Below are 22,582 nucleotides of genomic sequence, written 5' to 3' on the forward strand. Positions count from 1 at the left end.
GCAGCTGAGAAGTTGGAGGTGTGGTAGGAACAAGTCTTGGGGTCGTGCCTGAGGATCATAGGCTTGTCCAGGAGAGGTGGTTAAGTCTTTGTGGCAAGTGTGAGGATCGATGGGGAGTCACTTTTAGGGTAGGACAAAAAATGTACTAAGACAGAATAAGGTAAATGAACAGTATTAAAGGAGATGGAAAAACAACAAAAGATTTCCTTTCTAAAAGAAACAATATAGTTTGTAGTAGGGTCTTTGTTAGAAATGGGGTTTTAATTGGCCTTGTGTACTTGTATTGCGTTGGTGTCTGATTTATGTCTCCCTCAGGTTTGCAGGTTGGCTTCAGAGAGCCAGTATTCTCCGACTTTTCTGCTCAAACTCATTCACACCTGGAGTAAGAATCCTAGGTAAGTAAGTGTTCTTGCAATGAAACTCAAGTACTTCTCTCAAATACACGTTTTTGTTAAAATGATCACAACACTCTTAACAGGTTATGAATAATTATGTCAAAACTCATCTTCTCCAATAGGCTGTTACTCTTTTGATAGCAGCCCAGATGCAGTTGTGAAGCTTTACAGTTTATGACAATTAAGATACTTTTAGTGAGCTGCTTTTCCCATACACAAACAATCAACAGATATATAGACAAAACCCAGCGCACAGGTCAGGAGGAGAGTGAATTCTTAGAATATGCCTGTGTCTAAACCAATTACATTTATGTAAGTCATCTGAGGAGATGGAGAGGATAGTTTGACAAGATTATTTTATTCTTGTTTTTGATTCTCTGTTTCTTTCTACTTTGTGAAGGAAAATGGACAAATGCAGCACAGAATTCTGAGACTGAAAATTGCAAGAGAGCTTTTTTTGAGGCAGACACTATGAGAAATTCCATCTCTGCTATCTTGAGTGGTTTACATCTCTCCCACTGACATGCTACTTTTCCTTTGCTGAAATGTCCAGCTTCTCTTTTTGAGACTTGTCATTTGTAAGAATGAAGAACTTGCACACAAAGTTGCATTAAAAAAATTGAATTATTAAGATAAGAGCAAGCTCTGACAGGAGTCTTGGGCAAGCATTTGCAGAGGAAGGACTAAGCTTAGATGATGCTATCTTGAAGTGTGAAAAGAAACTTAATGACCTTTCAACCTCCATTTCTTCTACTTTTCATGACCCGTTTCTGTGGCTTCTGTGCTTTTTCCCATTATCTTTTTTGTATGACTGAACAAAAGAATTATGAAGTTCTGTACTTAAATTTTCAGCGTATCTTTTTAATAATCTTCTCAGATATTTCCCCCTACTGGCCAAGCAGTATCCAGATCGTCCAGAGTATGATATACTGTCAAATGTGTTTGCTGTCCTGTCAGCCAAAAATCTGTCTGAAGCAACATCCAATCTTGTGATGGACATTGCTGATAGCCTTCTCAACAGCCCCGATTTTGAACCCACGGAGCAGGTTTCCAGTTTGAACGTGACTGACTGTGTTGTCCTAAACACTGGAGAAGTGACAGAAGGTATCTGTGTGTAAGAGCCATGGGAAGCCTTTTGGGTGGTTTGGAAAGAGGTGTACAGATTTCTCTTGGCACACTCAAAAAATGTTAAGCCTTGCTTGTGTCATGACAAGTGAGATCCATGTTTGAATGTGGATAAGGAGAAATTCCTTATGAAGAGCCTACACTTAGTAGGGCTGTAATGGAAGTGCTAGTGCATGTTCTCAGCAGTACATTCATAATTCCTCCTGATTTTTCTTCCACTGAAACCTCCTTTGCTTGCATTTCCTCGGTTGTTTGTGTGGGGCTGAATCTTCCTTGTGTTGCACGGAGCTTGCCTTGTTGCTTGCAGCAGAGTTGAGTTGAACTGACTGTTGTATTCCTTACAGAGTCCCTCAGCCTAGGTTGTCGCTTGGTCCTACCTCATGTTCCTGCCATACTTCAGTACTTCAGCAAAACAATGTTAAACGTGGAGAAAATGAAAAAGAAGAAGTACAGAGCCCAAGTCAGCAAAGAGCTGAGTATACTCTCCAAGTAAGTGATTCTTTAGTGCTCAAAACAGTTGAAGGGTAGAAGGGGTGAGAAAGAAAGAATCATTTCTTAATAGGCTGCAAATTAGAAACATTGTCTGAAACTATTGAAATTCAGAGTGTTTGAAAGTACCTGCCTCTGTCATTGTCCTTGGAAACTGCTGGAAGTGTTCAGAAATTGACTCTAGCTGTTTCTATTTGCTGGTAATTAAACCAGTACTTCTTGAGATAGGAAAAGGTACAGATGGGACTGCAGTCATGTGGAACTGAATACTTGGGCTGATATCATGGTATGGTTGGAGAAGTCTTATTAGCCTGGGTGCAGGTGGATGGGCTGACAAAACCTTGTGATATGGCTCTGGTGCTGACTGACTCCTTCTTTGCTCTTTACTGATTGGATTGAAATAAACAGTAAATTACACTGTCTTATCATGCAGGATCAGCAAATTTATACAAGAAAAAAGTCAGAATTCAGTGCTTGTGAGTCTCCTCCTCCCTTTCCTTCACCAGACCAACATTGAACAAGTAAGTAGAAATGAGTTATCTCCCCTAATTAAAAAGGCAGTTTCCTTTCTGTGAAGTAGATTTATTTAAGATGCATTTAAAGCTTATTGATTACGTGCCATTTCTCGTGATCAGCCTGAAATCAAGTCTTCATGTGTTTGTGGTCCACTCAGCAGTCTGTTACTGTGTGTTGATGGACATAAAGCCACTGGATGTTCTGCAGGAATGCCAGTGCCACAGCTGACTTTTGCCTTTTTTCCTGGGAAAGGTTTCAGAAGTATTTGTACAATCTTTGCTTCCTTTGCTGCAGTAGTCAGTTCACCCAGTTCCTTGCCACTTGTTTTAAACAAGTGCTTTCTTCAACTTGTACTTCATACATCACAAATCACAAGTGACAGAGTTTAGACAGAATGTGAGTAAATGTGAATGTAATACATGCTGTGCAGTGAGCTTTCATTGGTCTGTTGCGAGATAAAAGGCAAATGTTGTATAGTACTATTAACTTGCCGCCATATTTCCTGATTGCCTGCATCCTTGGATCATAGTATGGGTCTTGTTTTTCCCTAACTGAGATGCAGTTGCTCAAGAACAGGTTTCAGGATTTCAGAAAGAACTGTTAGACTGTAACTTCTGCTTTGCAGGTGGTCATAGAAACTCGTTCACAGTTTCTTTTTTGTTTGTGGATCATTAGTGAACTGTCTGTAATTTTCTTTCAAGGAGATCATACAGGTAGGTGGTACTGTTCATGGTCGTTTCACAGATTGGAGAAAGATGACTTTGTAAAGCTCTATTGCTTTTCTAACCATTGAGTAATCAGAGAAAATACCCAAATAGAAGTTAGCATTGTGACAGTGCTCTCCTCAAACTCTTCTTGTGTCTAATTGAAAGATTGCAAGTGCTTCTGAAGTGTGGTGGTTTCAGTGAATGTCCTCCCAATTTTTTGTCCAAATTCAGTGTCTGTGATCTGAAAAAAATACAGCAAAGTTCACTCTGTGTTTTGAAATATTTCCCAATTAATCTCATGAAGTTTCAGTAGTTACTGATGGCGATGTATCTCTTTCAGGATGCTGAGATTGACATTTTGGAGACAGTGCAGAACTTGCTGAGGCATTGCTCAAACCCTGCAAGCTTTCTCAAACCTTTGGCAAAGCTGTTTTCTGTCATCCAGAACAAACTGTCTCGACAGAAGTTGTGCTTGGTATTTCAGGTACTGCATTTTTACACATCTTTCTGTGCTATTTTTACAGATCAACAACAAAATAAATGCATTTATCTTTGTTGTACGTGAGCTTAAGAAACTTTTTAATCTCTGATGTATTAAGTTGAAGTGAACTAAAAGTATTGTATGTGGTAGACATCATTGTGCTGCAAGAAGACTGGTAAAACTTTTGTTTGCAGCCTGCTTGGTGTGAGCATCTCCTGGGTTCTGCTGTGGAAGAGAAGCCAAATAAAGCACACTGCATCCATAATGAATCCTTTGTCTTTATGAAATAAGAGTGGTTTTTAGCAGCTTGTAGATGATTTTATTTCTATTCTTCTCTCAGATGAATAGCAGTCAGGCTGTTTTGTACTTTTTGAAGTGATTTACATATCCATTTTTTGTTTTTTTTTGTGTGTTTTTTTTTTTCAGTAGGAAAATCCAGGATATCCTCCATGTAAATACTTAGAAACTTAGGAAGTTTAAAGATGCTTAGTCTGACTTAGAGAAGAAATACACTGAGGGCAAAGTGGCTCTTATTAAGTGTATAAAAGGACTGATATTGTTACTTTTTTTTTTTTTTTTAATCTCAGGTGGTTAGAGTTGAAAGTAAGTCTGGAGTCCTCCAGATTTATAACAGCTATAACAGTTAAACTGTTTTCCTTTATGTTTCTTTTTAGACCTTATCTGATTTGGACAGTGAATTGAAATACATTACAGATGTTGTTAAGGTATGCCCAGTTTCTTTGCTCCCTTTTTTTCCCTAAGGTTGTGCTGACGTGTTTCTAGCCTTTTTCATGAAAATGACTTGTTGCTGTCTCTTAGTTGAATGCCTTTGATCAACGGCATCTTGATGATATCAACTTCGATGTCCGCCTGTCAGCTTTCCAGTCAATCACTGCCCACATCAAAGAAATGCAAACAGTGGATATCAACTTCCTCATCCCTGTTATGCACAACTGCTTCTATACCATCCAGGTGGGCTAAACGTTCCTTCTCTTGCTTTGTGTGGCATGTTTACCACACAAAAATTTATTTCATTGACTGTTGTTTTGTTTTCTGATATTTCAAAACATTCAGAGAGCAGATGGATTCTTCTCACAAACACCTGTTTTTAAGTTTCCTCTTTTTGCCTTTTCCACTGTGTGTCTTGAAGATACAAGGAAAGGTTTCTTTTATGATAAGGATAGTGAGGCACTGGCACAGGTTGCCCAGAGAGGTGCTAGCTGTCCCGTCCCTGGAGTCAACTTAGGTCAGGTTGGAGGATCTCTGAGCAGCCTGATCAGTTATAGTGTCCCTGTTCATTGCAGGGGAGTGGACCAGATAATCTTTAAAGGTCCCTTCCAACTCAAAAAATTCTATGTTTCTATGAAATGCACTGCAGCAAGAATAAACCAAGTGCTGGTATACCTGTCTACCAGTGAGCCCTGGAACTCTCTGTTTGGTTTTTTTCTTTACAAAAGACATACTGCGATCTTGATAGGCTGCTTTTCTTTTTGTTGCAGTGTGTTCTGGCTGTGTGGGCTTGCTGCTGAGTCAAAAAGGATTTTTCTTCTGTTTGGAAAAGTGGGCATAAGTTAAGGAGTAGAAATTCTATTGGAGTTGGTAGAATTACTGGATCGTTCTAGGCTTTGTTGTGCTATGTACAGAGTTACTATTCACTCCAGTCTTTTGAGTAGAAAAAGCTGTTGTATCCAGATTCACATGGTGCAATTTCTTCATCCGCTCAGCTAGGAGATATGGCTCTTAGTGACAACGCAAGCCTTTGCCTCACCAGTTTTATCCACCGCCTGGCAGAAATTGGCCACACAGAAGATGACTACAAGGAGCTAATCCAGCACACTCTTCTGGAGTCTCTGAGAAGGGGGCTGAAGAGTAAGACTGAGGTAAGGCACTGCTATCTGATGACCTATATCCAGGTGTCTTGGGACAGCAGGGCATCTGAGACTTTTTGTAGATGAGTCCTTTGAGTTTCTTCTTGAGGATAAAAAATTGTATTGTATTGGGTTTACGTTGGAAGACCATGGTAATAGGGAGTCTCCAGGGACAGCCTCTATGAGCAGAGCCCAGCAGCTGTCCCAGGTCAGATCAGAGCCAGCTCCACCTCCAAAAGGGACCTGCTGCTGGCTGTGGAGACCCATGCTGGAGCAGTCTGCTCCTGAAAGATGATGCGCCCCTCTGGTGTGGAGCCATATTGGAGCAGTGCTTCAAGAGCTGCAGTCTGTGGGGAGGACAGTTCAGGAAGGGTGTCATTGCATGGGAGGGATCCCACATGGAGCAGGGGCAAAGAATGGAAGAGTGACAGAGACTAATGATTAAGGCTCCATTCCCTGTTACACTACACTGCTTGGGGAGGGAGGGGGTTGGAGAGGATGAATGGGGGAGAGGAGATTTTCGTTTGCTTTTAATTTCTCTATAATTTGCTATAGGCAATTATATTAATCTCCCTACACTGAGCCTATGTTGCCCATGAAAGCAATTGGTAAGCAATCTCCTTGTCCTCATCTCAACTCTTGAGCCCTTTTTCATTATATTTTCTCCCCCTCTTCCTTTGAGGTGGGTGTGGCGAGTGAGTGAGTGGTTGTGGTGAAGTTTAGTTGCCCCTCAGAGTGAAACCGCCACTTCAGTTGCAGATACATGCTATAATCAAACTTAACCTTCACTTGAAATCATAATAAAATCTAACAAATTATAGAACCCCGCTGTTGTGTGGAGTTTTTTTGCTGTTTAGCTTTTCTCAGTTGTAGCTCATCCTTTGGAGCAGAAACTTTATTTTATGTACAATCTAAACTACAGGTATATTTGGTGTTACCAAATAATGTGACCTGTTGGCATAAAACACGTAAGTGGCAGCTTAGTTGTTCTGAGGAGCATGTAGCTGCCTGTCCAGGAGGTGCTTAACCTTCATGTCTTACTCTTCGCAGAGCATCCAGCAAGACTACACGTCTTTGCTTTCCTGCCTCATTCAGACATTCCCAGCAAATCCTGAATTCCGGGATTTGGTCCAGCTGACCAACCGCCATGATCCTGACATGGACTTCTTTGAGAACATGAAACACATGCAGGTAAAAGGCAATGCACATTCCTTAATGCCCCCTTCCCCCGTTATCAAAGCGAAAGCATTTTACTGTGGAGTGATGTTTTCCAAATTGCCTATGCCATGTCTTCAAGGAAGAATTGAACTAGTATTATTAAATGTCATTTAAAAAAAAAAAAAAGAGATGGACATGGAAGTAACGTGTCTCATATCCAAAGATGACATATGTTCTTGTGCCTGTTAATTCACAGTGAAGTATCTCATTGAGTTATAATATTTACTGGGGCAGAAGTTTAGTGAAAGCCCAGATAAGAATGAAAAGGTTGTGGCCTACCCTTGGAATTGACTGTACTGTGTTTATGTCAGATTGAGCTACCTGCACGACTGCTGCTGGATATGTGTTCTCCCTTGTGCTAGCTGTGCCTCAAGGGCCACCTCATTCACTCTCCCTTGTGTTTGGCTCAGATCCACAGGAGGGCACGAGCTCTGAGGAAACTGGCTAAGCAGCTGACCGAGAAGAAACTTGTGCTGTCTTCCAAATCCCTGCAGAACTACATCATGCCTTATGCTACTACTGCCATTTTTAGTGAAAAAATGCTGAAGGTAGACTTGTAAATTGTATGCATCAGTTTTTCTATTTTCACCTTACTTCTATTGCTGTCCTTAAAAAAACAGCTGCTTTAAAAGGCTGATGGGTTTATGGAGTGAGTGTTCCAGAGAAGAGCACTGTGCTTCTTTTGGTGGCAGAAAGAGAGTTTGGAGGGTGCAGATGCAATCTGGATCCAATTCTCTATCTGCTAAAACTGTCCTGTTTCTCCAAACTAAGACTTGTTTGGGTTGGGTTTTCAGTGCAGGTTTTGTTGTTGGTTGGGTTGGGTTTTGTTGTTTTTCTTTTAACTTGACTTTATATCTGTTTGCATTTCTTGTAATCTGTAATCTTGTAATTTGTTTTTTTTCCCCTCTCCCTCCATACTAGTCTCTTCATATTCAGTTGTGGGATTAGGCAGCAGAAAGGGTGTGTGTAGACATGGGCTGCAAGCAGTTACTGTGTTGGTAATAAATAACATTTTCACTGGGACTGTGAGGGGGACTGAAAGAGCTGATTTCAAAGATTCTCAGCCAGCAGCAGCTTTGTAAATAATGTTTGAAGGGCAGCATTCACTTAGTCACTTTCCATACCTTTTATTTAAAGCATGAGATTAAATACTTGTAACATCAATGTAGACAGACTTCCTGCTTGTAACTTGAAAAATCAAGGTTTTACATATCTGTATAGTTCCCTGCACATTATCAGAAGAACAGCAGAGCTGCTTGTGTCAGACCAAGCAGTTGTCATTTGGGTAATTCACCTTCTTTCAGAAATGTACTTCTGAATTGTGCCTGAATTAGTACTCAGGCACGTGAGCTGGCACCCGCAGTCATGCAGTCTGTGCCCATTGACAAGGTGAATGTCATTGCCCTTTGACAAACAAGATAGATAGTACATTGACAGAAAATACACTGACTGAAACCTTGAAGAAAGAAACCCATTTTATTTTACATTAGCAGAAGGTTAGCAATGTATAATGTTATTATGTATTGTGACTGCTTTCAGTTCCTCACAGAAGTGGGGCCCATAGATTTAGTTGTATGAGAGAAGATAAACTACAGAAATGTTTGGAGGAAGTGAGTCTGGAGATGTGCTTGGTGAGCTGTGATGTTTATTTGTTTAAACTGGTAACTGAGAGCAGATTTAATAAAGCAGAGTACCAAACATCCTCAGCAGACAGGAATTACTTCTTCTAGCTCCTGTTACTTTGAGTAAAGTATACTTTAGCATGCTTGAATGCTAATAGCGTTGAATTTCTGTTTTTTGGGTAGCACGAAAATATGGTAACAGCCTCTGTTGAAGTTGTTGGAGCCATCTGCCAGCATCTCTCATGGTCAGCATACTTGTACCACTTAAAGCATTTCATCCATGTCCTGCAAACGGGGCAGATCAGTCCCAAGTTGGGAGTCAGGTGGGTAACATAAGTGATGCTGCTCTAGCTTCAAAGACTAAGGCAAGAATCAGTGCCTTAAAGAGCATCATGTGGATTTTAAACTCTTCACTAGTATGAGAGATTTCTCACGCTAATGAAAATGAGCATGGCTTTGCAGTTCTGTGTAACTAAGCTATGAAGGATTAATAGGTAATTGTTTTTGCTTGCTGTATCTCACTGTGCACATGAGAGCATTAGATTTTCTGCTCCTGTTTGACTTTCCCAGCTCCTGGGATGCCACTGCAATTCCAGTACCAGTGTCTTTGAGGTTTCACACTGAGCTAGGTGACAGTCCATTTAGGTGAAAAACAACCCAGCTTTGTTTCCTGATTTGTTATTTCAGGATAAACCTTGTTAAGCTGCACTGCCGCTGAGTCTGAAATATTTTTTTAAAGCAGTTTTAAGATTTTCTGTTGTGTTGGTTCTATGCAGCCTCCTCTTTTTTTGCAGAGAGCTTATCTCTCTTTGTGTGTTTCTTTTTCAGCTTGTTAGAGACAGTGTTGGAAGCCTTTCACTTTGACCATGAAACACTGGAAAAACAGCTCACGACCGTTGAGAACCAAGGTGAGCTTTCTGGAGGTGAGCTCCTGATGATAGACACTCCTTCTGATTGCTCAGAATGCAGCTGATTGACACATTTTTACTTTGGAGGTTGGCTACTCACAGCTTTTTAAAATGTGCTTGTTGGAAAACCGGTTTTAATTTACCTTCTCAGGAGCTGTACAGACTGTCTTTCTATGTGCTGACACAGTGAGGAGAGGTTGAAGGAATCACCTCCACATTACCTCTCTATCCCAGGCTTCCATAAAGCAGACCAGCTCAGACTGGGATTATGTTAATCTGGGAGGTTCTCCATGGTCTACACACAACTGTGTTGCTGCTACCACATTTTATCTAGTCATTGGTTTCTATCATTTTTATCCTCAGCCTGAGCAGAGTGCTTTGTGCCCTGGCCCTCTTCCACTGAGGTTTCATGAGGACAAATTTTATGTTTTGACTTGTCCACTATTGTGGTTGTTTATGTTGTGGCCTTTAGGATATTCTGAGGAGGCAAGAGTATATCTCACAGGTGTGCTCGTCAATACTTCTTGCCTTATAAGATTACCAAATGTAAATTAATCACACTTCACTAAGGTTCAAGGCCACTGACCTTTGGTAAACTGTCTATAGAGTTCAGCTAAAGAACAACCTAGTCTTTGCTTTAAGCCAAGCCCTGAGGGGTGATTATCAGAAATCAGCATGCCAGAGCTGCTCTGCCCAGTAGAGCAGCTCTGAAGTTTATTGATAGTTTACTGTTATTGATAGTAGGTAGGAGTTCTGTCTAGATCAAAGCCATCCCAGGAGTCTGTTTTAAGGGCTCTGACTATGTTGCCTCCAGTATTTACCTGTGGTTTTAATAATTACTTGACAGATGCCATGGATCTTGAGCCAGAGGTAGAAGGTGAAGAAGCCATGGAGCTGGAACAGAGTGAAGGGGAAGAGGAAGTGGTTGAGGAAGACAAGAAGGAGAATATCCCTGACGAACCAGCAGAACCTGAGTTGGTTCTGCCTGAAAAGACAGCTGAGACACCCGAAAACACTCAGCAAGTAGCAAAACCAGTTTCCTTCTTACCTCGAAATAAAGAAGAGCTGGAGTGTCTGATCAAACACATTCAAGATACAGTTATAGTCAACATTTTGCCTAAATTGCACAGGTGCATTGTTGCGAAGGTGAGAAGCTGGCACTGGAAAGGCAGTTTGCTGACCTATGCTGCTACTGTGAAGGTTGGGGTGGTACTGGAAAGACCCATGTTGAAATGCAGTATGTTTAAAAAAAAAAAAAAAAAAGGGACACAACTGGAGAGAGGCACCTGAAATCACAGAAGAGGTTTATCCCATTTGATGTGTCATCAAGAGAGCTGGCAGACACTCTGGTCAGTGTAGGTGTGAAACAACTCAGCACAGCCTCTTGAAAATTTTTCAGCCACTTACTAGCACTCAGCTTTTCTTATAGCAGATGCAGGGATTCATCTTACCCATCCTTTAGCTGCCTAGGTTTGTCATGTAATCAGCATTGGAAATCAATTTGCAGTATTGGCCTCTTCTTGGGTTCCTTCCTGGGAAAAAACACGACTTTTTTTGAACTTTGGTTACACTTCTTTTTATTTAACTTGCATTGTGTCTTGCTCTGTCTTAAAAAGGTTAAAAGAGATGAAGAACACAAGCTTGTGAAATCCAGTGTTGTGAACGATGATGAGGTAGTGCGTGTGCCTTTGGCTTTTGCAATGGTCAGGGTGATGCAGTGTCTTCCTCAAGAAGTGATGGAAGCCAACCTGCCAAGGTAGGTCCTGGAGAAGCTCTTTGAATACCACTCATTTTGTTGGGAATCAGAGCAGGCATGTTTACTAAGGGGCGGTTGTACACATGGCTAAATCTTGGAGGGAAATCCAACAGGCCATAAATTCTTTTTATTTGGAAATACATTTTTCTAGATATGTTCCCCCTTGCACTGGAGTTCTGCAGAGCTAAGTTTGAAAGGGACTTGGTAAATTCTTAAATAAGAGCAGAGCTGTGAAGCAGAGTGCAGAGGTAGGAGTGGCAGAGCCAAAGAAAGGGTAACATACAGAAAGGACAAAATCTGTTAAGTTTTTTGAGGGACAATAGCTCTGTGTGTGACTGCAAAGCCTTTCATTGAGGTTGACTTTGAGCTTATAAAAACATCCCTGACAGCCACCTTCTTGGCTAGGAGTGTAATTGGTTCTACTGTGTTTAGGGACTGAACTAAGCTGTCTGTCTCTGCTTCCAGCATCCTCCTGAAGGTCTGCTCATTTCTGAGGAACAGATTTCAGGAAATCCGGGATGTTGCTCGTAACACCCTCACTAAAATCATGGAAGTGTTAGGAGTGCAATACCTTCTGTACGTTTTAAAAGAGATGCAATCAACTCTCATCCATGGGTACCAGGTAATGCTGAAATTTTTGTCTTCTATTCTTAGTAAAATTTCGGGGGGGTTTGGAGGGTTTTGTGTGTGTGTGTGTGTGTGTGTGTGTTAGAAGAATCCAAAGGGAAATTGCTACTGAAATAGTTTTACACTGGGAGAATAGATGGGTATCATAGAACTAGATACTACTGCTATGCCTACATCAGTCTTTGTTATTTCAAGTAGTATATAAATGTGTGTTGACTGAAGGTCTGTACCCAAAGAACTTGCAGTCTAAGCAGGGAAGAAGAGAAGATCTCCATTTTCTCAGTGAAGAGAAATGAGTTGAAGAATTAATTTCTGGTTCCAATAGAATTATTGGGAATCTTCACAGTAAGTTCATTAGGGCCAAGCACCATCTGAAGTAATTGCCACCAAGACTATGTAGACAATATGTAGTGATATTAATTGAACTCTTGCTGCTTAGTTACAGAGCCAAGACTCTAGCTCTTAACTCATCTTTCCTCTTTACACAGTAGTTTGAGGCAAGTGTAATTTCTAATATGAGTTACTACAGTGGAAAAGTGAGAGCTTCTGTTGACTATTACAGTGAAAGCACTGACTAGGACAGCCTAAAAATAGATCTAAAAGCACTGGGGAAAGAGGGAATTCCAACCCTTTGCCAGTGTGTGGAAGGATCAAGATCCTTTTCCTGTGGCTTGTATGAGGATTCCTATCCTCACAGTGTTCTTTCCTGTAGCAAGAACTTAAGCGTATTGTGTGAGTTATGAAGTCTCTGTGTAGGAATCTAGCTATCCAATTATACAGGAATTCCATGCAGGGAGTTGGAAACTTGATCTGTTCTCTTCTTCTGTAGCTCCATGTGCTGACTTTCACTGTGAATCTGCTACTGAAAGGTCTTACTACCAGGCTGAATGCTGGTGATTTGGACCCCTGCTTAGACATCCTGATTGAGGTAAAAGTTATTAAAGATTGAAGGAAGTAGCATCATGAAATGCTTGGAAAGAATCTAAGAGGAGGAGAAGGTTGTGTGCAGGTTGCCTCAGACTTGATGGCAAACAGGGCTGGTTATGCTTTTACTTCAAAGGGAAGAGATTGTTCTCTGCTGAGGCATCAGCATGCCACTGGTAGAAGAGCAGTGTGCTTCTGGGGCTGTTTCCTGAGCCTTGCATCTTGAGAGGGGGGTGATTCAAGATTAAGACACTTAACTCTGTTTACCTCTGGCCTAAATGGCTGAGCAAGAGATGACAAATACCTGTTCAGTGGGATTATTCCTCCCCACTTGCACTTGTCTGTTGTATTTTAAGAAGTTTCTCTCTGCCCATTGCTTCAACCCGTTGATTTGCTTCTGAATGGTCAGCTTGATCTGAATCCCACTATTTCTATCAAAATACCACAGAGGGTTGTGAAAACAGCTTTTCCATCTGGTGTGTTCTGCCTGGGATGTCTTATGTTAACAAAGGAAAGGCAGGTGTGATTTCTGGGGAACCTGAAGAACTGAGTTTTTTGCAGCTGTGGAAAAATAGTGTGGTTCTACTGTTAATGGAAGAATCTTGCTCTGTTTTTCTGCTTCTCTCCTTGATTTCTTTGGGCTGCTTTCCAAAGATTTTCAACCAAGAGCTGTTCGGGGATGTAGCTGAAGAGAAGGAAGTAAAGGGAATTGTCTCCAAGGTCATGGAAGCACGCAAGAACAAGAGTTATGATTCCTATGAAATTCTTGGAAAATACATAGGAAAGGGCCAGGTGACTAAACTTATTCTGCCACTGAAAGAGGTAAGAAAAGGCAGCCAGAGCCTTGCTTTATTCTGTATGATCTGAAGAAACTCTAGAGCCTGCAGATAGCTATCTATATAATCCCACTATGGCTCCCTATTTTCTTCTGGGAGCCAGCACATCACCAAAATGTATTAAGTCTCCGTCTATGTGCAGTAATTACCTTTACAGAGATGCAGTGTTTTGAGTGGGTGCAAGCTCATGCAGAAATGCATCCCATTTGCTTAGGAGCTCTGGAGTGTCTTGGTGGTGACAGGTGAACCGATTGGAGTCTGAGGAGAGGCTGGAGAGTAAAAAAGGAGGGATGGTGGGGCAGAGTTGAAGTGATGGGAGAGCTGGGGGCTTAAGGCAAACCACATTGATGGAATTGTTCTGGCTTTTCCTATGATTTCTGATGTCAGATCACTGCCCTCCTGATTCTCATGGTAATGCCTTTGCAGATTCTGGAGAGCACCACAAGCTTGAAGATTGTCCGAAAGGTGCACGAGGCACTGCGTCACATCATGGCAGGGCTGATCTTCAACTCAGACATGAATGCTGAATCTCTCCTCCTCCTCAGCCATGGTCTCATCAGTGAAAACTTGCCTCTGCTCACTGAGAAGGCCAAGTGAGTTCCAAGAGGTTACCCAGCTGCTCTGTTATCACTTGGGAAGTTTGCTTTTAGCTCTCACACCAAATGATGACAGTTTCCTTCCATTCATATGCCATTGCTTTTTGGTGTAAACAAATCATTTGGGCAGCCAGAGTGGGAGAGGAAAGCTTGGAAATGAAAGTTGTCCTTTCCTGCACTAATGGGAATCTACTCTTGCAAGTGCTCTTGAGTAATGCTCTTTCACCATCTGGTAAGGTGATGTGTGTGTTTCAATTAAGGTACAAGTGATGATGGTAAGGAGGGAGCTACAAACTAGTGTATAAGAGGTGACTGGGGTCCTGGATCTGACAGTTGTTTGCAGTTTTTAAAAGCTATCAGAAATTTCAGTAAATCGTCAGTAAACCATGCAGTAGATGTGTTTGCTTGAAGGAGCTACCAAAGCTCTGTCTGTTCACTAAGAGGAAAAAGTGGAAATGTTACACAAATCAATGTGCATTTTAATATCTTTGCTATAGTGACATTGTTCTTAAGTCTGAATGTCCCATCTCTCCTGTTGCTCTCAAGCTCAGTTTATTTCGTTGTATTCAGAGACTTGCTTTTACTTGCTTTGTGGCTTTGAGCACACTGTAACTTTCCACAGCAAACTTGTTGTGGAGAGGGCTGAAATTTGAATTTTCACCTTTGTCATATCCTTCTCTTCAGAACAAAAGTTGCCCCTCCTCCAGATCCTCGGCTGCAACCAGAGAGCTGCCTGCTGCTCCAACCCACACCCACAAGAGGGGGACAGAAAGCCCCTGTCAGCAGAAGGACCAACACATATATCTTGGTTGAATCAGGGCTTCGGGTAAGGATCTCCTCAGAGAGGAAGAGAAAGCTGTGAAACCAATAAACCAATATTTTTGTTAAGAGTATCCAAAAGAAGATGTTCTGAACACGTATTCTTAACAGTATAACTATTTGCCTTAACTTTGTTTTGCATGTGGTAACTCCAGTGATGCCTCTTCAAGAGCTCAGCCTGTTAAAGATAATTTAATAGGCATGAATTCTACTCTAACCCAAACCAATGTGGGACTTTACTTGAATTTGAGTTCCAGTCTAACTTTGAGATGAATGTCTTTTGTTTTCTGTGCTAGCTGCTACACATGAGCCTGAAGAGATCCAAAGTAAATTCTTCTGATGAACACGTTTTGGAAATGTTAGACCCCTTTGTTCAGCTACTCATAGACTGCCTGAAATCCATGGACGTCAAGGTATGGTTTTGTGATGGAGCCCATCTCTTCAGCTAAAAAGGGTCCTGCCCGCAGATGTCATCTGGAAAAGCAGAGAGGGGGATTCTGTTTTCAAACCTAACTTCATAGGTGTACAGTTAAAGTTGTCTGAGGACAAGCTATCCCGAGGGCGAGGGGGGATTGTGGCTGATGGAGGACTGAATGTTCTGCTTCTAGTGCTGCTAGTTTGAATGTGGGCTATCTGTGAGGAGGTTCCTGAGATCCTGCAGCTGCACAGAACGGCTGTTTTCTTTTGATCTAGCTCTTGATATCTTTGTGCCCAGCACCACAGCCTCCCTGGGTTTGAATGAGCCTAGGAAGGAAACTATTAAACCCCAAGGCGTGGGAGATGTGCCTCAGACAGCATGAGATACTTCTAGCAGGGCTTTCAGGTGACATGTTTTCTTGACAGAGCAACTTCTGTGCCTTGAAGGCACTTCTGCTTCAGAAGGAGTTCCTGCCCTCTGCTGAATCAAGTTTATGTCCTTACCTCCTAAAATCCAAGTTGGAGAATTGGAGAGTGGCAGATAGTTTTCTTAGAACTGAGAAACCCTTTGTATGGCATATGAGTGGTTTGAAAGATGTTGATGTTACCTGATTCTTTTTTACTGCAGTTGGAAATAGCCTGAAAACATCTGTAGCAGAGTGAGAAGTATTCTTTTGGTACCACTGTACCCACATGCTGATTTCTGGCTCTTTCTTACAGGTGATAACTGGTGCTCTGCAGTCCTTAGTATGGATTTTAAAGTTTCCTTTGCCTTCTATCAATACAAATCTGGAGTCGCTAATCAAGCAGCTTTTCCTCTTGCTGAAAGAATTTGCCAAGACAGGAGTAGCCAAAGGCCAGAATTTCCACTTAGTTGTGAACTGTTTCAAAGTAAGTCAGAGTGAGGTCTGCTCACTTCTCCTTTCGAATTAATTCTGTAGAACAAGACTTCTTCCACTGCACATCCTCCTGTAGCTGGTCCTGGAAAGTTTGTCTGGAGACCACAAGGCAGTGGGAAATGGGGTCTTGCCCTGAGTCTTTCCACGGTGCAGACTTAGAGAAAGTTATCCTTCGGAGCTGTGCACAGCTTGGAGCTGTGGGGTGGTGTTTCACAGAAGGAGATTTGCTTGCTTTCTTTGCTATGATAGTAACTTGTTACCACCCTGTCTTTTGAGAGGCATCAGTTTTGAGCTTGAGTATATTCATTGGAATAAACTCTAACAGAAATAAGGCAATTGTAGGAGGGCAATTAATTGTAGTAGTAACTGCTGTTACTGTGTGCACCATCTTCCTTTACGTGTTTTCTCAGTGCATTGCTGAATTAATTACTGCTTTGCAATCACAAGGGATAGTGAGAGCCCCTGAGCCAAAAGGATTTTGTCCTCTTTCAGTCCATGTTCCTGAATTGTGACTCAAATCAGTGAGCATCCCCAGTCATTTCAAGGACTGCATTTGTGTATTTGCTTGTATGCGGCTTTCATCTCGAAATTGCCAGCTGAAAGCAAAGAAAACAGCACTGAAAACGGTTTTAGCTGCACATTTGAGAGCAGCAGTTTGTCCTGTCAAACCCGAGTTCTATAAACAGTCAGGTTTTGGTGTGGGGTTACATTTTATGGAGGTGTATGTGTATTGACAATGTGCAATTTGATTTTGCAGTCCGTAACAATACTTGTGAAGAATGCGAAGAGCCAAATAACAAGCAAACAGCTCCAAGTGCTGCTTGGCTTTGCTGAAGAAGATATTTATGATTCATCACGGCAAGCCACTGCCTTTGGCCTTCTAAAGGTATTTCTGTGGAGCAAGTGTATGGGTTTTGTGAACCACTGGAATGGTAGTGATTGCATTTTGGTGAATGTTTGTAAGATCTCGTATCTGGAACAGTCTGCAGAGTGCCACTGAGTTTCTCTGTTACAGAAAAGGAAAACGGGGAAAATAGGAAAAGTAGCAGAGCTTTCCTGTTTGACTTGTAGCCTTTGTTCAGAATTGTTTGGGAGGCTGCTTGATTCACATAGAATCACAGAATTAATAAGGTTGGAAAAGACCTCTAAGATCATCTATTCCAACTGTCAGCCCATCCCCACCATGCCCACTGACCGTGTTGTCAGTGCCACATCCACACATTTCTGGAACAGCTCCAGGGAGAGTGACTGCACCACCTCCCTAAGCAGCCTGTGCCAGAGCAGCACTACTTTTTCTAAAGAGAAGAAATTGTTCCTCATATCCAACCCGAGCCTCCCCTGTTGCAACTTAAAGCCATTACCTATCCTTGCTAAAGAATTCACAGCCCTAACCATTAGACAAGGTATTCTTTGTCTTCCAAAAGAAGAAGGTATGAATTTACAAGCCAACTTCTTTGTGTGTTGTTTGAAGATATGTCAGTGTTACTGTGCCACTTGATTCCCATGTAACCACTGGTTATAATACTACATCTCACACTGCAAACAGAATGATGTGACTCCAGCTATGTTTTCGTATTTTTAGGCTATTTTATCCAGGAAGCTGATTGTCCCTGAGATTGATGATGTGATGCAGAAGGTTGCCCAGCTTGCTATCACAGGCCAGAGTGAGCCAGTGCGAGTCCAGTGCAGGCAGGTGGGTACCATGAGAAGTCCATGTTATTTACAGCAGTAATGGGCTGGAGGGCTCTGTGAGGCCATCCCATCTCTCATAGAGATGTGCCTTAACTCTGCTGAATCCCAGTCCTGTTTCTCTTTCCTCCTAATCCTTGTTCCCTTGTTGTCAGGCTGGTTTTAGCCTTTGTGAGAACAACAGCAGAAATTCAGGCTGCTTGCCTGCAGTGAAACTGCTTGCCATGGCATGTCTTCACAGGGCTACTCAGCAGCACTGACATAGCTCCTCCTTTGAAGGCTTTTAAGCTTGTATAACTTGTTGTTTTCCGTATCCCAGCAGAAGAGAATTTGCCACAAACCATGATTCCTTCCCACTATTTCTTTCTAAGCTAAAAGCAACCAAAAGGTGGAGTTGGTTGCTTCATTTCAAACATTGGGATACAGATGCAGTGGGAGCTGTGCATGGCCATACACAATTTCTCCACAATTAGCAGATGAATTATGAAGAGCGCTGAATTTCTGTTAACAGAAGCCTGGGCAAGGCACAGTAATACTCTGAGGACTGATCTGGCAGATGTCAGCTGCAGATCCTGTTCCAAACCTGGAGCTTCACCCCTTGTGGAATAGGAACTAGTGCATTCAGGAGGATGGAAGGGTTTATTCTCATTGTCATTCTGATCCATAACTGCTTATTCCTTATTTCCTTTTCACAAGCTTGTCCAAGTGTTTCTTGTAACTCTTCTCTGTTGTGTTGTTTTGTTTTCCAGATTTACTTGAAGTATATTCTGGACTACCCCCTTGGTGACAAGCTGAAACCCAATTTGGATTTCATGCTCGCACAGCTGGAGTAAGTTTATGTTCTCCACTTCTCTTTCCCTCAGTACAGAACCATGGTGCTTTAAGTCTGGTTTCAGCATCATCCTTTTTGTATCCTGTTCATGAGGAGGAGTGGGTGCACTGGACTTCCGATTTTCCCACCTCTAAAGAGCTTCCCTTTTTTTCTGAAGTGGATGTTGGAGAAATGAAGCCGTTTTACCTTCCCCCTTTCCCAGCTGTATTTTTTTTTGTTCTTCACCTATGTGAGCAAATACGCTGTTGTCTGCCTAGTGCCATCACCGGTTGTGCACTACTTATGAACCAGGTGACCTAGAAAATCCAGAAAGGATATGGGAAAGTGCATTTATATGACTGCTGTCCCTTGGCAATTGTCTCAGCTGCAGCAGTTCAGAGGAACAATCTGTGTGCCTGAAGGCTCCTTCTGAGCATGACCCCTCCTTCACTTGAGGTGACAGCGGTTTGCTGTGCACTCAGCACCACAGCACAGTGCTGTTGTGGCACAGGTTGGCTGGAGCCCTGACTCACCTCTCTGTGAATGTGTTCGTTCTGTAGCAGGTGGAGCTGAGTGACTTGTTTGCTTCTCTTCTCCTAAGCATTAGATCAGGTCAGGGAGCTGCTGTAAAAAGATCCATGTCAGTGTGTGTTATTAGCACTGGCCATTCTTGTACGTTGTAAGTAACTTTACGGAGTATCAGCCCAGCCCTAAGCGTTAACCATTTCCTTGCAGCTACGAGTATGAAACTGGAAGAGAGTCTGCTCTGGAGATGATTGTGTACCTCCTTGACATGTTTCCACAGGTAATGATCACCTCTTGGTACTGTGCATCAGGCAGTTGATTCCTTTCAGCTGCTTGCATTACTAGTGTTTTTAAAGCAGTTTATTTGGGGAGCACTTGATATATCATATTAACATATCATATTAAGCGAGTATTCACTTATCTCCAAAAAACTGGCTTTGCTTCAAAAGAAAAATGACATGCTGGAAAGTCTGCATTGCTTCCAGACCTAATGTGCACAGTCTGTAAGTGAAGTAAAGCTCTGTCAGCAGGAGCTTGGATGAATGTGATGCAGATTTATGTACTGGAATGTGATGTGAAATACCAGTTTTGTTGGCCTGACTGGAGAGAGAGGGCTTCTTGGTACAGTGGATCAAAATGACAGTTAAATAATAACTGCACCTATGCAGGATAACATGCACAAAATGCTAAGCTGCCCCAGTGCTTTACAGCTGGAGCTTGACTGAGTGTACAGGAGGCTGAGAAGAGTGCAGTCAAGCAAGAATTTGGGAGGAAGGAAGGGAAACTGAGCGCAGGGAGCTGTGCCTCTTCACCCTTGGTCACCTTTAGTACCTCAGCTTGGTTCCCAGCAACTTTGTAGGGCAGCAGAGCACTGCTTTTTCTGCAAGAGAAGGGCCCTTGGGCCTGATTGCGGCACTGCTTAGAGACGTATTCCCATTTTAATGCAAGTTAGTTATGAAAAGGCCCTTTTAGGTCTGACACTCAAGTTCCTGTTCTAGGGGCACATTAGCAAGTCAGGGGACAGAGGGGGCTGCTGTGCATTCCCTGCCTGCATCAGCAGCTGGGCTGTCCTCTGCGTTAGTTCACCTCCCTCAACTTGAACCCTACTCAGGGCTGTGCCACAAATATCCCTCTTTTCCCCTTTAAATTCCAAAAGCTCCTTAGGGGTGTATCACTAACTAATGGCTGTTTCTTTACAGGAGCTCCTGCACAAATACTGTGGGCTGTTTTTCATCTCCTTGTGTATGATGATGATAAATGATGACTCGGCCAAGTGCAAAAAGATGGCGGCTTTGACGTGCAAGTCTCTGCTCAGTAAGATAAGCAACGATAAACAAGATCTGCTGTTTTCACTGGTCACAGAGTGGTTTCACAGCAAGAAGGTATTCATTCCATGCTCTTTTTGTTGACTGAGTCTAGACTTCGGGGTTTGAATAAGATTAAGGCAAGTGCAATTGCTGCTGTCAGGTGTGGTGCATTGATGGCTTCAGTTAAGCCTGAGTTAGAGTTTTAGGAAAAGAGTATGAACAGGAGACAGTGTAGAAGAAAAGCTCTTTAAAGTTGTGCTCATTAACGTGCTTCTTGTTAGCAAGAAGAGAGGGAGAAATGATAAATTTTGTGTAGCTGAGCAAATGCAGAGAGCTGCTGCTGCTGTAGATCAATATCAGCCTACAGATCTCCTGGCTGCATTGCCTGTATTCAAACAGTCCCACCTAGGACAGGTGTTTGCCATAAGAGCCTCTGCTGAGGTTTTAAATTTGAATAAATGCATTACAGCTGTTCTGATCCCATTAATTGACCATCACGTTGTCTCTTGCTAAGGATTGCTTCATATTGTAGCCAGCAGCTGCAGGGTGGCAAACATGGTATTACAGATCTATTTTGATCTAGGTGCCTGGCTGTTTCGTTATTCTACAGAAGGACTCAGTTTCTTTCCCTTTGCACTAGTGGAGCAATTGTTCTTCAGTACTTCATTCTTGTCATCTCTGTTGCATTCAGTTCTGATTTATAGCTTCAAGTTGCCCATGGTATTGTGAGGAATCAATGAATGCAAAGTTGCCCCCAGTCCTCTGCAGCTGGAAACTGGGCTGGAAACAGCCCTTTGGCATTTAGTTGTAGGGTGCCTTCCCTGGGATAATATGTCCTGCCAAGTGCTTGTATCCCTAGCTGGCAGCATCTCCTACATCAATACTAGTCTGAAAATCGACCTCTCTTAAAATCCTATTGCTACAGGTAAAAACAGTTGCTACTTACTTGTGGGAGCTGCAGGATTTGATGATTTAGAGGTAACGAGGGTGGTGTTCTTTCTGTTGGCAGAGCTCACACCGGAGGCTGGCTGCCCAGGCGTGCGGCTTGTTTGTGGAAGTGGAGGGAGTCATGTTTGAGCGGCGCCTTGAAGCTGTCCTCACCTTAGTTGAGAAAGAAATCAACCCAGTTCAGTTTGAAGCCGTAAGTCATACCGCCGCTTCCTTTTGGGGAAGGAAAATGGAAGACGGGAAGAAGTGTAGGAGAGATTTAACCTTTGGTGCTACTGTTTGGGGCTGAGGAAATGCATAAAGTATACACACTTGTCCTGAAGGGGACATCGCTGGCTTAGAACCGTACTTTGCTTGTAGGCCCAAATCTCATGTCGTGTGTCACAGCACAAGGAACAAAGGAGCTTTGCAAAGCCCCTTGGCCTTCCTGCAGCAGTGCTGTGTAACCAGCAGATGCTTACTCCTTGTCAGCCTCTGGATGGAGGGGGTTCTTGAGACAACCCTCGAATCATGGGCTTTTGGATTTTTAGCCTGTTTGAACCGGTGCATAGAATGATAGAATCATTAAGGGTGCAAAAGACCTCTAAGATCACCTAGTCCAACCATCAGCCCATCCCTACCGTGCCCACTGACCATGTCCCTCAGTGCCACATCTACCCTTATCTTGAACTCCTCTAGGGATGGTGACTCCACCACCTCCTGGGCAGCCTGTGTCAGAGCAGCACCACTCTCTGAGAAGAAATTGTTCCTAATATCTGAACTGAACCTTCCCTGGCACAGCTTGAGGCCCTGCAGCAGTGTGTATGTCCAGGCAGTTTCCCTGCTTGTGTGGTCTTTGCTGTGGTGGCAGGAGAGAGGGGATGGAGGAAGGAATGGCAGAACGCATGTCTAGCACTGGGATGGCTTAGGATGTGTTCAGTTAGGAAACAGCCTCTTATCATGCTGACACCTGTTTAGCTAAGAAATGTCTGCTTGGTACAGAGATCAGTGTAAGCATGGCAGGTCAGAAGTGAATCGCTTGTGACTGACTACCTTTGTTTAGTGTTGCCTACAACTTTAACTTTTCTGATGAATTCCCTTCCCGTATTTCAGACTGTAG

The 22,582-nt window shown here is 42.6% G+C and overlaps 1 protein-coding gene across 4 annotated transcripts in view; it reads left to right on the forward strand.

Moving 5' to 3' along the window:
- The window catches only part of UTP20 (UTP20 small subunit processome component), a 59,352-nt gene that overhangs the window by 30,477 nt on the left and 6,293 nt on the right, over nucleotides 1-22,582 (forward strand). For 2 of the 4 annotated variants that reach the window (XM_010709539.4, XM_085223942.1), the window contains exons 29-55: nucleotides 316-395; nucleotides 1,273-1,499; nucleotides 1,865-2,009; nucleotides 2,443-2,530; nucleotides 3,573-3,716; nucleotides 4,388-4,438; nucleotides 4,533-4,685; nucleotides 5,438-5,593; nucleotides 6,632-6,772; nucleotides 7,210-7,347; nucleotides 8,605-8,744; nucleotides 9,250-9,344; nucleotides 10,177-10,475; nucleotides 10,946-11,085; nucleotides 11,551-11,707; nucleotides 12,542-12,640; nucleotides 13,291-13,458; nucleotides 13,899-14,065; nucleotides 14,753-14,894; nucleotides 15,184-15,300; nucleotides 16,025-16,195; nucleotides 16,961-17,089; nucleotides 17,786-17,896; nucleotides 18,642-18,721; nucleotides 19,439-19,508; nucleotides 20,428-20,610; nucleotides 21,545-21,676. In XM_010709539.4, the coding sequence (XP_010707841.2) occupies nucleotides 316-395; nucleotides 1,273-1,499; nucleotides 1,865-2,009; nucleotides 2,443-2,530; nucleotides 3,573-3,716; nucleotides 4,388-4,438; nucleotides 4,533-4,685; nucleotides 5,438-5,593; nucleotides 6,632-6,772; nucleotides 7,210-7,347; nucleotides 8,605-8,744; nucleotides 9,250-9,344; nucleotides 10,177-10,475; nucleotides 10,946-11,085; nucleotides 11,551-11,707; nucleotides 12,542-12,640; nucleotides 13,291-13,458; nucleotides 13,899-14,065; nucleotides 14,753-14,894; nucleotides 15,184-15,300; nucleotides 16,025-16,195; nucleotides 16,961-17,089; nucleotides 17,786-17,896; nucleotides 18,642-18,721; nucleotides 19,439-19,508; nucleotides 20,428-20,610; nucleotides 21,545-21,676 (3,723 nt within the window). The remainder of the gene's footprint in view (nucleotides 1-315; nucleotides 396-1,272; nucleotides 1,500-1,864; nucleotides 2,010-2,442; nucleotides 2,531-3,572; nucleotides 3,717-4,387; nucleotides 4,439-4,532; nucleotides 4,686-5,437; nucleotides 5,594-6,631; nucleotides 6,773-7,209; nucleotides 7,348-8,604; nucleotides 8,745-9,249; nucleotides 9,345-10,176; nucleotides 10,476-10,945; nucleotides 11,086-11,550; nucleotides 11,708-12,541; nucleotides 12,641-13,290; nucleotides 13,459-13,898; nucleotides 14,066-14,752; nucleotides 14,895-15,183; nucleotides 15,301-16,024; nucleotides 16,196-16,960; nucleotides 17,090-17,785; nucleotides 17,897-18,641; nucleotides 18,722-19,438; nucleotides 19,509-20,427; nucleotides 20,611-21,544; nucleotides 21,677-22,582) is intronic. The other 2 variants (XM_010709543.4, XM_085223946.1) reach the window with 1 other exon arrangement.

This window comes from Meleagris gallopavo, chromosome 1 (assembly GCF_905368555.1).
Source record: "Meleagris gallopavo chromosome 1, MGAL_WU_HG_1.1, whole genome shotgun sequence".
In the NCBI taxonomy this organism is placed as follows: domain Eukaryota; kingdom Metazoa; phylum Chordata; class Aves; order Galliformes; family Phasianidae; genus Meleagris; species Meleagris gallopavo.